The sequence below is a fragment of the Pseudophryne corroboree genome, chromosome 6 (assembly GCF_028390025.1).
Source record: "Pseudophryne corroboree isolate aPseCor3 chromosome 6, aPseCor3.hap2, whole genome shotgun sequence".
Lineage (NCBI taxonomy): Eukaryota > Metazoa > Chordata > Amphibia > Anura > Myobatrachidae > Pseudophryne > Pseudophryne corroboree.
This window is the reverse complement of record NC_086449.1, coordinates 684,602,784-684,616,314: the sequence shown is the minus strand read 5'-3', so window position 1 is coordinate 684,616,314 and position 13,531 is coordinate 684,602,784. Positions and strand designations below refer to the sequence as shown.

The 13,531-nt window shown below is 44.1% G+C and overlaps 1 protein-coding gene across 2 annotated transcripts in view; it reads left to right on the top strand.

Annotated features, from left to right (window-relative positions):
• The window catches only part of FSTL4 (follistatin like 4), a 759,591-nt gene that overhangs the window by 652,138 nt on the left and 93,922 nt on the right, over positions 1-13,531 (top strand). For both annotated transcript variants that reach the window (XM_063928295.1, XM_063928296.1), the window contains exons 5-6: positions 2,470-2,631; positions 3,011-3,145. In XM_063928295.1, the coding sequence (XP_063784365.1) occupies positions 2,470-2,631; positions 3,011-3,145 (297 nt within the window). The remainder of the gene's footprint in view (positions 1-2,469; positions 2,632-3,010; positions 3,146-13,531) is intronic.

The following is a 13,531-nucleotide window of genomic DNA, read 5'->3' as shown; positions in this document are numbered from 1 at the left end:
TCTACAGATACAGATCCTCAGCCAGTGGGATCGATCTTACCTGTGTATCAAAATGCAGACCATGGTCCTCTCTCCATAAGTTTGCCACTCCCTCACATGGTGGCTCTTGTGATTCAATCTGACACAGGGACACCCATTCTGGATTCCGAATTGGGTGCTGGTAACTACTGATACCAGCCATCGTGGATGAGGAGCAGTCTACAATGCTCAGTCATTCCAGGCCGCTGGACGGATCAGGAGTCAGAGCTCAATAAATGTGTTGGAGCTCAGAGTAATCTTCCGAGCTCTTTCTGTAGCAGAACACCTCATCCAGGGGCGCCTGGTGAAAGTGCAGTCAGACAATGCGACGAAGCTGGCCTACATAAATCATCAGGGGGGCACTCGCAGTCAAGGGGCAATGACACAGATATCGAGGATCTTTCACTGGGCAGAACGTCATCTACCAGCACTCTCGGCAGTCTTCATATCCGGAGTACTCAACTAGAAGGCAGACTTTTTGAGTCATCGGGACATTCACTCTGGTGAGTGGGCATTACACCCGGAGGTGTTTCAGATACTGGTCCAACGATGGAGTCTTCCCGACATTGACATGATAGCTTCACATCACAGTCACCAGGTTCAGAGGTACAGGGCTCAAACAAGAGATCTCAAACCTTTCTGGTAGATGCATTGACGGCTCCATGGTCATTTCAGCTACTGTACATCTTTCCTCCAGTCCAGATGATCCTACGAGTCATCCGCAAATTCAAGAAGGAAGGGGGTACCATCATTCTGATAGCCCCGGATTGGCCTCTAAGAGGATGGTACGCAGATCTGCGGAGTCTTTCCATCGACGCACCACTTCGGCTATCTCGGAGAGCGGATCTTCTCTCCCAGGGACCATGCCTTCATCCAGATCTGTACCATCTAGCTTTAACTGCATGGCTGTTGAGACATCCATCCTGAAGAAGGGTTATTCTGAGAAAGTCATTTGGATTATGTTAAAAGCCAGGAAGCCTTCATCGGCCAGGATTGGCCACTGTGTTTGGAAAACATACTTCACCTGGTGTGCTTCAAGGTAGTTCAATCCGAAGTTATTTTGGTTGTCCCACTTACTTTCCTTCCTGCAGGCAGGTCTAGATATGGGTCATAGTCTTTCTTCATTGAAAGTTCAGGTATCGGCTCTATCGGTTCTCTTCCAGCATTTGCTGCAGAATTTGCAGGATATTTTGACTTTCTTGCAGGGGGTTCTGCATGTTCAGCCTCTATTTGTGTCTCCGGTAGCCCCCTGGGATCTTGCCCTGGTTCTTAGGGCTCTTCAGTTACCTCAGTTTGAACCTTTAGAAGTGATCGAGCTACAGTGGTTCACGTGGAAGATATTTTTACTGTTGGCCATCTCATCAGCCAGAAAGGTGTCAGACCTTAGTGCTTTATCATGGCGTTTGCCCTTTTTAGTCTTCCATTCAGACAGGGCGGTGCTTCGCACGTGTCTGGCCTACCTCCCATTGTCTGTGTTTAATGTAAACCAGGAGATAGTGGTACCTGCATTTGTGGAGAAATCCACGGAAGACGCAACCCTGGATGTTGTCCGAGCTCTTCGGCTTTATGTGGAGAGAACTAAGGAGGTTCGTAAGTCGGACTCCTTATTTGTTCTCTATGGTTCTTGCAAACGGGGGTTCCTGGCCTCGAAGCAGACCTTGGGCAGATGGCTTAGGTCAACTATTCATGTAGTCCAGGAGCATCCCCACCCATGAGGAAACAGCTGTAGGACGTGTGAGCATCTCCTGTGCTCCCCAGTGGTCGCACAAGAAAGTCAGAATTATGGTCTTATCTTGACAAATCCTTTTCTTGTAGTCCAATAGAAGGCACAAGGATGCCCTCCCTGATGCACCTAACTTACAGGATCTTGTTCCTATACCATTGAATATGTGGTGTTTATTTACAGTAAGGTTGGTTTCTGTCTGTGTGTGTCTTCCTTTCTCTTTCCTCGCTCCTGCTTTGAGCTGGCAACAAAACTGGCAGGAGGGTCAGGGTATAGGGGAATGGGGACTGAGGCATTCTGGGAACATTCGTTTAACCATTTGGTGCCTGTTTACTCCCACATCACCAATACCCAGCGTATTAGCTCCCTATTGGACTAAAGAAAAAGATTTATCAAGGTAAGACCATAAATCCAACTTTTTCTGGGTAATGCAGGAAGAGGAAATGTTTAAGACTACTACAGTACCATATGCAATATATGCAATACATTTACAAATATAATTAATGAACACTAATATTTTGTTACATGTCACACAATGATTAATATAATTACAGTTTTTCTCCCTATATAGTTCAAGTTTGCATTATAATGAGGTAGTGCCATAGTATAAAAAATGTAAACTAATCAGAAGTTAGGGCTTTTTTTGGAATCATCTTTGCAATCACTGTTTAATACACAAGACCGATACGTAACAAGTAATAACAGCTATTTTTGGTTTCCTCCTTTAGTTCCTCCTGTAATTAGAGTCTATCCTGAGACCCAAGCTCAGGAACCTGGAGTGTCTGCAAGTTTGAAGTGTCATGCTGAGGGTATCCCTAATCCCAAAATAACATGGCTGAAAAATGGTATTGATGTAATGCCAAAGGTATCAAAACAACTAACATTAATAGGTAAGTCTCTTTCATTACTTAGATTAAACAGGTTGGGAGAAGAGAGGGCTCTATAGCCATAAATCTCCGGCTATACAGCTATACAGCAATTACCCTGTTGCAGCCTCACAGTCAAAGTATAAATTCTCTCTTTTACCACAATATCTAGAGGCAGCAAACCCCTAAATTGTATGTTCCCACCCACAAACTGCCCATATTAGGAATACATACCATGCTTTTACTGTATCTTCGTCATGTTCCTGAATTCAGTATAATACTGTATTTCCAATTATATAGTTTTGCACTGTTTGTTATCAAAAATATAAAAAAATTATTGTTACATGTAACAATGAATACTGACTTATAAGAACTTAGAACTAATAAAATGTCTTTATTTTAGCCAATGGGAGTGAACTTCATATTTCTAGTGTCCGCTATGAAGACACTGGAGCCTATACATGCATTGCAAAGAATGAAGTTGGGGTGGATGAAGACATATCCTCTCTCTTCATTGAAGATTCTGCCAGAAAAACCCGTAAGCATTCTTAATTTTATCATCATGCTAATTAGATAAACATTTAGCTTATCCTGCTTAAACTGACATGTACAACTACTATTTCTACTTTTCCAGCACACGTATTTAAAAATAAGTTCTGCCTGATATGCAGTGACCACCTTACCCTCTCTTGCAAGCCATCCCATGTAGCCAGAGCCCTAACACTTCCCAGTAGATAGCCTTACTATATTTTCTTCTGATTTCTTCCATGTTGTTTTACTTTATCTGTGGAAGTATTGCTTGTAACACCTACCTTACTTTACACTATGATAGCATTCATACTAACAGTTGATACATTTTAAGGTTTAGGTTTGTTTTTTGTTTTGTTTTTTTTCAAATTAATGTAAGTAGAATTTCTTTTCCAAATAAAATTATTTTACATAATCTTTTTTGCACTATGTAAGTTTTTAAAAATGAAAAATAGTTTTCCTATCCTCCCACCAGTTGGTAGAGTGTATAGAAAGGAAGTACTGTACACCACTGTATGTGGTTTCTCAATCTTATTCAACTTATAGTAAATTTAGTGGTGCCCTTTATCAATGAAATGGGCGAAGGATGGCAGCATACAAAAATGGAGTTGTTGACTTTTGAGGAATGAAGGTTCAGAATGAAAAGAAATTTAAATATATGCTTAACAAAAATATATAGGGAAGACCTACAGTATATAGGATGTGCCAAACCACAGTTAAATATATATATACACGTATCCTCTTACATCTTTGCTCAGTGCGTTACAAGTCGTGTTACACATAATGCGTGAGTGCCATGTGACTCGGTGGCGCAGAGCGTCTTTGTTTAGTTTTATTCCGTGAAAATGCATCTAACATGCAAAGTAATGTAATAGGATGCACAAGCAGCTTCTGCTGATTAAGATGATATTCAGCATGACTATATTCTGTGTGTGACTACGACTGTATTTGCATATAAAATGCTATGCTTCAGTGTTTTCATGGAAAACGTGGCATTTCGGATGCAGATAGAGACACAATTATACACAGAATATATAGCAGGCATGCTGCTTATCAGTTTAATCAGCAGAAACTACTTGTGTGTCCTATTACATTATTATTATTATTATCCTTTATTTATATGGCGCCACAAGGGTTCCGCAGCGCCCAATTACAGAGTACTTTGCATCTAAGGCGCATTTTCGGGGGTGAAAATGCAAAATCATATGATTTGCGCTACCGAGTCCCGCCATGACTTCAAGGGCTGCATGACTGCAGCAAGGATGTAAGAGGACACATCTGTACAACATTGTGTCAAATACAGTATCTTGCATAATACAAGTGATGCTGACAGCAAGCATTCTCAGAAGAAGATAAACCAGTTGGGACAAGAGGTTTCCAATCAAGATTCCTGAACATCTTAAAAATTAAAATAAGAAGCAAAAAAGACATGAGGAGTGAATGTCTGAATGCTATAACAGTTTACACATGCTGCAGTTCACGAATGGATTAAGCAATCAACAGCTTGTGCAGGAAGGATGAAGGAGGCACTGTCCTTACAATCTGCCGCCTGGATTCCCAGACGACCAACTCAGATGTTTTCCTGCCAAGATTCAAATCATGAATTATATACCCATTGCGAGACATCTAGTGGTCAGCGAGGCTGAACCAACCTCTTGCCTTCATGTGCTTTTGGCACATGTTTGAATGCAGACAATTTGACATAGATCCTATTCAGCAACTCTGAAGAAAAGACTAGACCCAGAATAAAACCTGGAGCTATTATGGTTTCACCATCCATGATGAGAACTGCAAGCCTAGACAGCTGTATTTAGGGGGTCATTCCGAGTTGATCGCTCGCTAGCAACTTTTTGCTGTGCTGCGATCAGATAGTCGCCGCCTATGGGGGAGTGTATTATCGTTTTGCAAGTGTGCAAACATTTTTGCAGCTGACGGCACAAAAAGTTTGTTGCAGTTTCTGAGTAGCTCTGGACTTACTCAGCTGCTGCGATCACTTCAGACATTTTGACATCAGACATCCGCCCTGCAAACACTTGGACACGCCTGCGTTTTTCCAAACACTCCCATATTACGGTCAGTTGACACCCATAAACGCACTCTTTCGGTCAATCACATTGCGATCGGCAGTGCGAATGGATGCTTTGTTAAATCCATCGCTCAGCACCAATCCTCTTTCTACCCGTATGACGCATCTGCGCATTGCAGTGCATGTGCAGTTTTAACATGATTGCAGCGCTACAAAAAGTTGCTAGCGAGCGATCAAGTCGGAATGGCCCCCTTAGTGTGGTATCTTATGATGAAGTGAAAGGTCCAGAGGTTAAGAGTCTTTTCAAGATGGTAAAAGCTTTGAGTCAGTGAGTACTTAAGAGTCCCTTGTTTTGACGGGTGTAGTATGGCTGACCGGCGGTCAGGAGACCGCCGGTCAGCTTACCGACGCCGGGATCCCGGCAGCATACCGACGCCGGGATGCGCTCGCCACGCTGCGTCGTGGACACCCACGAGTGGAAATAGTCCCTGTTGGTCGGCATGCCGACCATCGGGATAGTGAGGGATCGGGATGGTGGAGGAGGTCATGTGACTGTCGGTCTGCCGACCGCCGGTCACATGAATACCACCCGTTTTGTCTAACAGCTTTTGATAAATTGTGGAGATGATGTCCGTAGCAGTTTCTAAACCCCACAAAACTCTGGAATGCCTTGAACCCAGTACCCAGTTCAGCACAGCGGAGAGCTCTGCTTTAATTTTTAGACGCTTTGTTGAAATGGTGTGACACAGGATCTCATTCTGGACTGCTTGAAGGAAGCCGGAGGTGCAGGAGTTTGTGCGAGCATGCTTGTATTTTTAAAGCAGAAATCATTTGCAAGGCACAACCAACCTGATTTTGCCTTGTAAATGATTGCCGCTTTAAAAATACAGGCATTCTCACACAAACTCCTGTACCTCCGGCTTCTCGTACCCTATTGCATTTAAGCCAATTTCTGACAACTAGGCACTGGATATTTAGGATCTAAAAAAAAGAAAATTAGTTTTTTCAATCAGTTTTTTAGGATTTTATAGGTTTTAAAAATATCAGTTTAGGGATTTGTATGTTGTATGAAAATAAAACAAAACCAGGCAACATATCATTATGATTGAAACACTGTACCTTTATAACAGATGTGTCCTGCTACTTCCTTGCAGCGTTTGCTCCCATGATGCACTCTGCTGCAGGATGCTGCAATCTATCCTCACCTCTGACTTTCCTATAGAAGCAAATGGATCGCAAGTGTGTGTGTGCGATCACACTCACACATCTTGGTTTCTGGCAGTTGCACTGTGTACAGAGCCAGAGGGATATATATATATATTTATATCCCGTATACACCACATAATACACGCAGTACATAACACAGCAGCACACACAGTGTAATCACACTGCAGCGTATACTGTACACAGTACAGTATATACGGTATAATGCACACATATAGTGCACTGGGTGATATATACATACTGTATACACCACATAACACAGCGAGACACACGGTGTAATCACACTGCATAGAATATAGTACAGTATAAGCAGGGCCGGTTCCGGGGCTTCTTGCGCCACGGGCGGCATTAGGGTGTGTGGCTTCATACTGTACTGTAGTAGGATGTGGGGTGCGCGATGACGTCATCGCGCACCGCACAGCAAAGGTCCTCTCCACGAAGGAAAACTAGACGCGTCTAGTTTTCCTTCGTGGAGAGGACCTTTGCTGTGCGGTGCGCGATAACGTCATCGCGCACCGCACATCTTGTTCCCTTCGTGGAGAGGACCTTTGCTGTGCAGTGCGCGATGACGTCAACGCGCACCGCACATCATTACAGTTAAGGTCCTCTCCAGGAAGGGAAACTAGACGTGTAGCGTCTAGTTTCCCTTCACAGCAGGCAGCCCACGAAGGGAAACTAGACGCGGGCAGCACCACAGCAGCAGCGGATCTTGCCATGGTGTGGCGCCCTCCGGAAGGCGGCGCCCCGGGCAAAAGTCCTGCTTGCCCGTGGCAAGATCCGCTACTGAGTATAAGAGACTCACAGCAGGATACTGAGGCACTACAGCAGCCTGAAGTCCTCCACAAAAAAACATATGACACCGGGTGAGCAGACACTTTACATCCCACGTGGTCCAGATCCTGTAACATCATTAATTTTTTCGCTTCACTCAGCGCCGCCCTCCAAGTGCCGGTGCCCATAGGCAGTTGCCTAAAGTTGCCTAATGGTGGTGCCGGCCTGCTGGTACCGCTTAGTCTACACTGCAGCAAGCGACGGTGCACCCGCTGCTGCTGTTGGACCTGCCAGTGAACGATGATTCTGCAAGCTGCAGATGACTGAATTACAGCGTACAGGTGTAGCCATACTTATCTATCATGCTCCTAGCAGCGGGTGTGACTCATTTGACGTGATGCGTGCACACGCCGCCAATGTGTATGAGTCTAATTCGCACCTGCAACCAGAGGATCTTTATGGAGCCGTTCGCGGTTGCGACTAGCTGCAGCTCAGCATACTAAGTTGCTGCTACAGGATGGATGAGCGTGGCAATTCACTGTGGGCTCCTGTTCCTGTAGACCATCTCAGAGTGCTATCTGTATAATTCTATAAGTCATGTTTATATATATATTTATTTATTATTTATTAACAGTTTACTATATAGCGCAGCGCATTCCGTTGCGCTTTACAATTAGAACAACAGTAATAGAACAAAACTGGGTAAAAACAGACAGACATAGAGGTAAGAAGGCCCGCTAGCAAGCTTACAATCTATAGGGAAATAGGCATTGATACACAAGGATAGAAGCTACCTATTGCATAATGTTCCACCATATTGTTAGGTTCTTAATGGGTTGTATGATATGATCACCCAGCAATGTTGGCCAAGTGTCAGGAGGGTGTGAGAATAAAGAAAGACAAGATATGTGATGTTATGTGTACTGTACAGAGAGGATGTAATTAGATAGGGAAGCACTGAAGGTTATGTGGGTGGGTCTGGAATGTGATAGGCTTGTCTGAAGAGGTTAGTTTTCAGGGAATGTTTAAAGGTTTGGAGACTAGAGGTAAGTTTTATTGTGCGTGGGAGGGCATTCCACAGAGTGGGTGAAGCCCGGATAAAATCCTGTAATTTTGAGTGTGAACAAGTAATGCGTGTGGATGAGAGACGCAGATCTTGTGCAGAGCGGAGAGGTCGGGTAGGGAGATATTTTGAGATAAGTTAAGACATGTATGTTGGGGCAGTTTGGTTAATAGCCTTGTATGTAACTAAAAGTATTTTATATTTAATACGGTAGAATACCGGTAACCAATGGATGGACTAACAGAGCGGATCTGCAGACGATGAACATCTAGCGAGGAAGATTAGCCTCACAGCTGCATTCAAAATGGATTGTAGTGGTGACAACCTATGTTTGGGAAGACGTGTCAGGAGACTATTACAATAATCAACTTGGGATATAATGAGAGCATGGATTAGAATTTTTGCTGTGTCTTGTGTAAGATATGGGTGTATTTTGGATATGTATCTTAGATTTATGTAACATGATCTTGAGACAGATTAAATGTGGGGAACAAAGGACAGTTCAGAGTCAAGAATGACACCTAGGCAGCGAGCTTGTGGGGTAGGGATGATTGCTGAGTTATCAACAGTAATAGAGATATCAGGTTGGTAACTACTATTGGCTGGTGGAAATATAATTCATTGGAAATATTACGTTTAAGGTGGCGAGATGTCATCCAAGATGAAATGGCAGAAAGACATTCAGTGACACGGCCAAATACAGATGGTGACAAATCTGGGGAGGATAGGTAGATTTGAGTATCATCCGCGTACAAATAAAACTGAAATCCAAAAGAGTTGATTAGTTTGTAAAGAGATGTGTTATATATATATATATATATAGAAAGAAAAGCAGAGAACCTAAAAGGGGGTACTCATGGAGAGATCCATGCTTAAAATATAAGCAATCTGACTATATTGCTTAGATTTTAAGCACAGATCACTTATGTGTACGCCCCCACAGCAATAGTGATGCGCGGCCCCGTGCATTGCTATCGCCGGTGCTAGATTGGCCTGCATGCAGACTCAATCTAGCACGTCGCTCATTTCACCCGCTGGGTGAAATGAGCGGCCCCCCGTCCACCCCCCGCACGCTGAGCACACATCGTGCTGTGCTGAGCGGCGGGAGAGATGTGTATCTCCCGTGTATATGGCCCTTAAGACTGAACCTTGCGGTACTCCAACTGAGAGAGGTAGCGAAGAAGAGGTGGAATCAGAGAAACGAACACTGAAGGAGTGATTAGATAGGTAGGATGAGAACCAGGAAAGGGCTTTTATATATATATATACATATATACAGATGGGTCCACAGTTATCTTGGCTAGTTTGCTGCGCCTAGGCACAACATGGTTTATTAACATAAACCCTTCATCTATTGTTCTCATTATAACATATCATATTTGTTTTACCTTTTTTTTAGGGGGGGGGGGGCACCAAACTCCAGCTAGTCTCCGGGCGACTGGGGTGAACTTATGCCCCTGCAAAGTACCTTCTTCTTCTTATCACTGTTGGCACAGCTATGTATGACATGCAACAGTGGGAGAAAAACCAACAAGCTAAAAAATTAAAAAAGAAAAATAGCAAAAAGTATATTTTATTATAGAATATTATGAGTATAATTATATTTAATTTGCATACTTTGCTTTTAAGATATACAGTATATGCTTTTGTAGCATTCTAAAATAGCTATTTTGTAACTTCAGAAGAAAATCTGAATATGCTAATTTGAATCCACACAGTGCACAATGCATTTTATGACTGACTGAATGAATCACCAGTTTATAGTTCCTCAACAGAGAAATACAACAAAGAAATTAGTATTAACAGCACAGTAAAATGAAGAATAGTTTATAATCTCTCAGAGGTAACTCACATGTTTAACACACATTTATATTCATTCTTTTTCTCAATGCATCTTATCTATTTATTTATTTATTTATAGTTATTTATATAGGCACACATTTTCTGCAGTGCTGTACAGATAATATTTGTCATGCACCTCAGTCCTTGCACAAGTGGAGCTTATAATCTATATTCCAAATCAAATTAACCTGCCTTTATGTTGTTTGAATTTGGAGAAAACTAGAGAACCCTGGGGAAACACACATGAACATATACAAACTCCACACACAGGGCCGGCGCTACCACTAGGCAGCTTTAGGCAGCTGCCTACAGCGGCAGCCACTGGAGGGCGGCACTGATCCACTTAACAAAAAAAAAAAACACAGTAGGATGTCTCTTGTCGGAGAAACATCAAGACATCCTTCCATTTAGATAATGCCGGCAGCAGCCGCAGGACGCTGGACTTATCAACCCTCCCTCCCCCCCCCCCCCCTCCAACCCCTTCCCCACAGGCTAGCATAGCTTTTCATGCAATGAAGTTGCCTTCTTAGCCCCGCTATTTAAGCCCCACCCTCCGGCATTTGGCTCTGCCCCCTTTCTACAGATCAGGACACACTGCAAGGGGGCAGGGCTTCATTGATTTAGGCACCCGGCCGGCTTCTGTTCCAGTCAGTGAAGTGAACTACTGTGCTAGGCTTTCCGCTGTGCTGCTCCTGCTGCTGACCTCAGTGGTAAGTGAAGCATGAAGGAAGGGGTGTGTGTGTACAGTTTAGATACATATTGTGTCTGACTTGTAATTATTGCTGCCAGTGTACTGATGGGGGTACATATATATATATATATATATATATATATATATATATATATATATATATATAAGATCCACAGAGGAAGCCACTTCACACTTTCAAATATGATTGAGGCCGGTGCCAGGTCAGAGAAATAATACAAAAAGTTCCAAGAGTAACCACCAGAGGGATCAAACTCAGATATACCAGCACACTGCTTGAATGAAAGACGTTTTACTTAATTAAAAAAAAAGGTGCAATCTATAGTAGCAAGCATATAGCACACATATCTGTAGCAGCATATATGAATGAACAGTAGATACTTAACATCCCGACAGCTGTTTCGAATATCTTCTTCAGGGGAATGAATAAAGTGTCATAGTGCCGACCATTGCACACACTGCAGTGTCAGTTTTCAAAGTGTCTTGTGGCACAATGTGTAAAAATGGGGACGCTGTCTGCCGTAATTAATGTGTAAAAAGGGCGACGCTGTCTGCCGTAATATGTAATAAGGGGACGCTGTCTGCCATAATGTGTAATAAGGGGACGCTGTCTGCCGTAATGTGTAATAAGGGGGACTGTGTAATAAGGGGGACTGATGTGTAATTTAAGGGGACGCTGTCTGCCGTAACGTGTAAAAAGGGGGGCGCTGTCTGCCGTAATGTGTAAAAACGGGACTCTGCCGTAATGTGTAAAAAAGGGAATCTGTCTGCCGTAATGTGTAAAAGGGGCTCTACCTGGTGTAGTGGCACTACTGTGTGGCGTAATTTGAATAATGGAGACTACTGTGCACCGTAATATGAATTGGTATTATTTTGTGGCCATACCCCTTCCCCATGAAGCCACGCCCCTACATATTTTTCTGCATGCCTGTGGCGCGCACTGCCCTTATATTACGTAAGGGGTGCGCCAATGCTGTTTTTTGCACACAGCGCTAAAATGTCTAGTTACGGCACTGCCTGCATATATGACTAAACTGCCAGCCTGGCTCTAGGTGCTGGTCTCAGCATGGATACAGCATCGGCACTGACAGTCACATGACTGTTGTGTGCTGTGATGTCACCTGCCCGTACAGTTACCTGTTCTCGGGTGGCTCCTTGCTGGCTGTAGTCTCTCCATTCCCTCCTGGTCAGCAATGAATTATCCATCCCTTTTGTTTCTGGTGCATGTCACCACATTTGGCAACTGCAGCTACAGGTAATGGGAGTTTTGTGAATCCTGTATTAATACACGTAACTGACTGACATGCCTATGCCCAGCTAGCAGAGGGACCACAAGTATCCAGCAGTAGAGGTACTACAAGTCCCAGCACACATTGTACTCAGTGTACTGTATTGCAGTATTGCAATCACAAAGGTGTTGTCTGTATGGTATGGTGGTCACTGATACTGTGTGCAGTCTGTGCAATATGGCAGATGATAGAATGTTCTCTGGGGGTAATTCTGAACTGATCGCTTGCTGTGCGTTTTCGCACAGCGGGAGCTCAGGTCCAAACTGCGTATGCACCGCAATACGCAGGCGCGTCGGACAGCTACAACGGGCATCGCTGGTTAGCGATGGGATGATGTGAAGGATCCATTCGCACAGGCATACGCAAGTTGATTGACAGGAAGAGGCCGTCTGGAAGAGTAAGTCCTGGACTGCGCAGACACCGCACAAACTGATTTTTAGCAACTCTGCAACACATACGATCGCACACTTGCACAGCGAAAATACACTCCCCCTGTAGGTGGCGACTATCTAATCGTAGGGCTGCAAAAATCACTGCCCAACGATCAGGTCTGAATTACCCCTCTGTGCGGTATGGCAGTTACTGGCATGCTGTGTATGTGGTATGGTAGTCATTGTGACAGTGAATGTGCAGTATTGCTGTCACTGCAGTGATGTCAGTATTGTATGGTCTGTCACTGCATTGATGCCTATAATCATGGGTGTAACTATTGTGGGTGCAGGGGGTGCCATTGTTATGGGGCACAGAGGCTTAGGGAGGCCTGGACCCAAGTTATAAAGTTGCCTAGCAATTTCCCTAGTTATGGCTGCTAAGTAATTGGGTCTGATCCATTCCCAGCCTGAGCTTTGTGACACTGTCAGTGAGAGCAGTGTGTAATGGATGTTATAATGGTAGAGGGGGCACTGTAATGTGACATAATATGAACTGAGGGTACTGTAATGTGGCATAATCTGATCTGCTCATCATAATGAGCAAAGAGGATCGGTACGGGATCCCGGCGGTCAGGAGACAGGTGGAATCCCAGCATGCTCGCTGCGCTTGCCACTCGTCGGCTCCGGTGGCGACCTTTGGGCCACACTGTTATATTCCCTCTTGGGTGGTGACGTGGACCACCACCCAAGGGTGAATTCCGGGCTTGTGTCGGTATTCCGGCGAGTGTTGGGATTCTGACATCAGTATCCTGACCATGGGATCCCAACAGTCGGGATGTTAACCGCATTCCGAGCAAAGAACCCTCCCAGTCCCCCAACTATAGTACAGTCCATATGCTGTATATCTGTGTATATCTCCTGCTTGTGTTGTCCCCCTTTCCTACAATACAGCCTACATGAGGTCCCCGCAAAAGTTGTGCTTAGCGTTTTTTCTTTTTTTTGTAGGTGGCGTTCTCTATTTAACAATATCAGCTGGGGAACTTCTAAGACGCCACCTCCACATTTTCACCTGAGGGGGAGGAGTGGGGGGGAGAGTGTGCA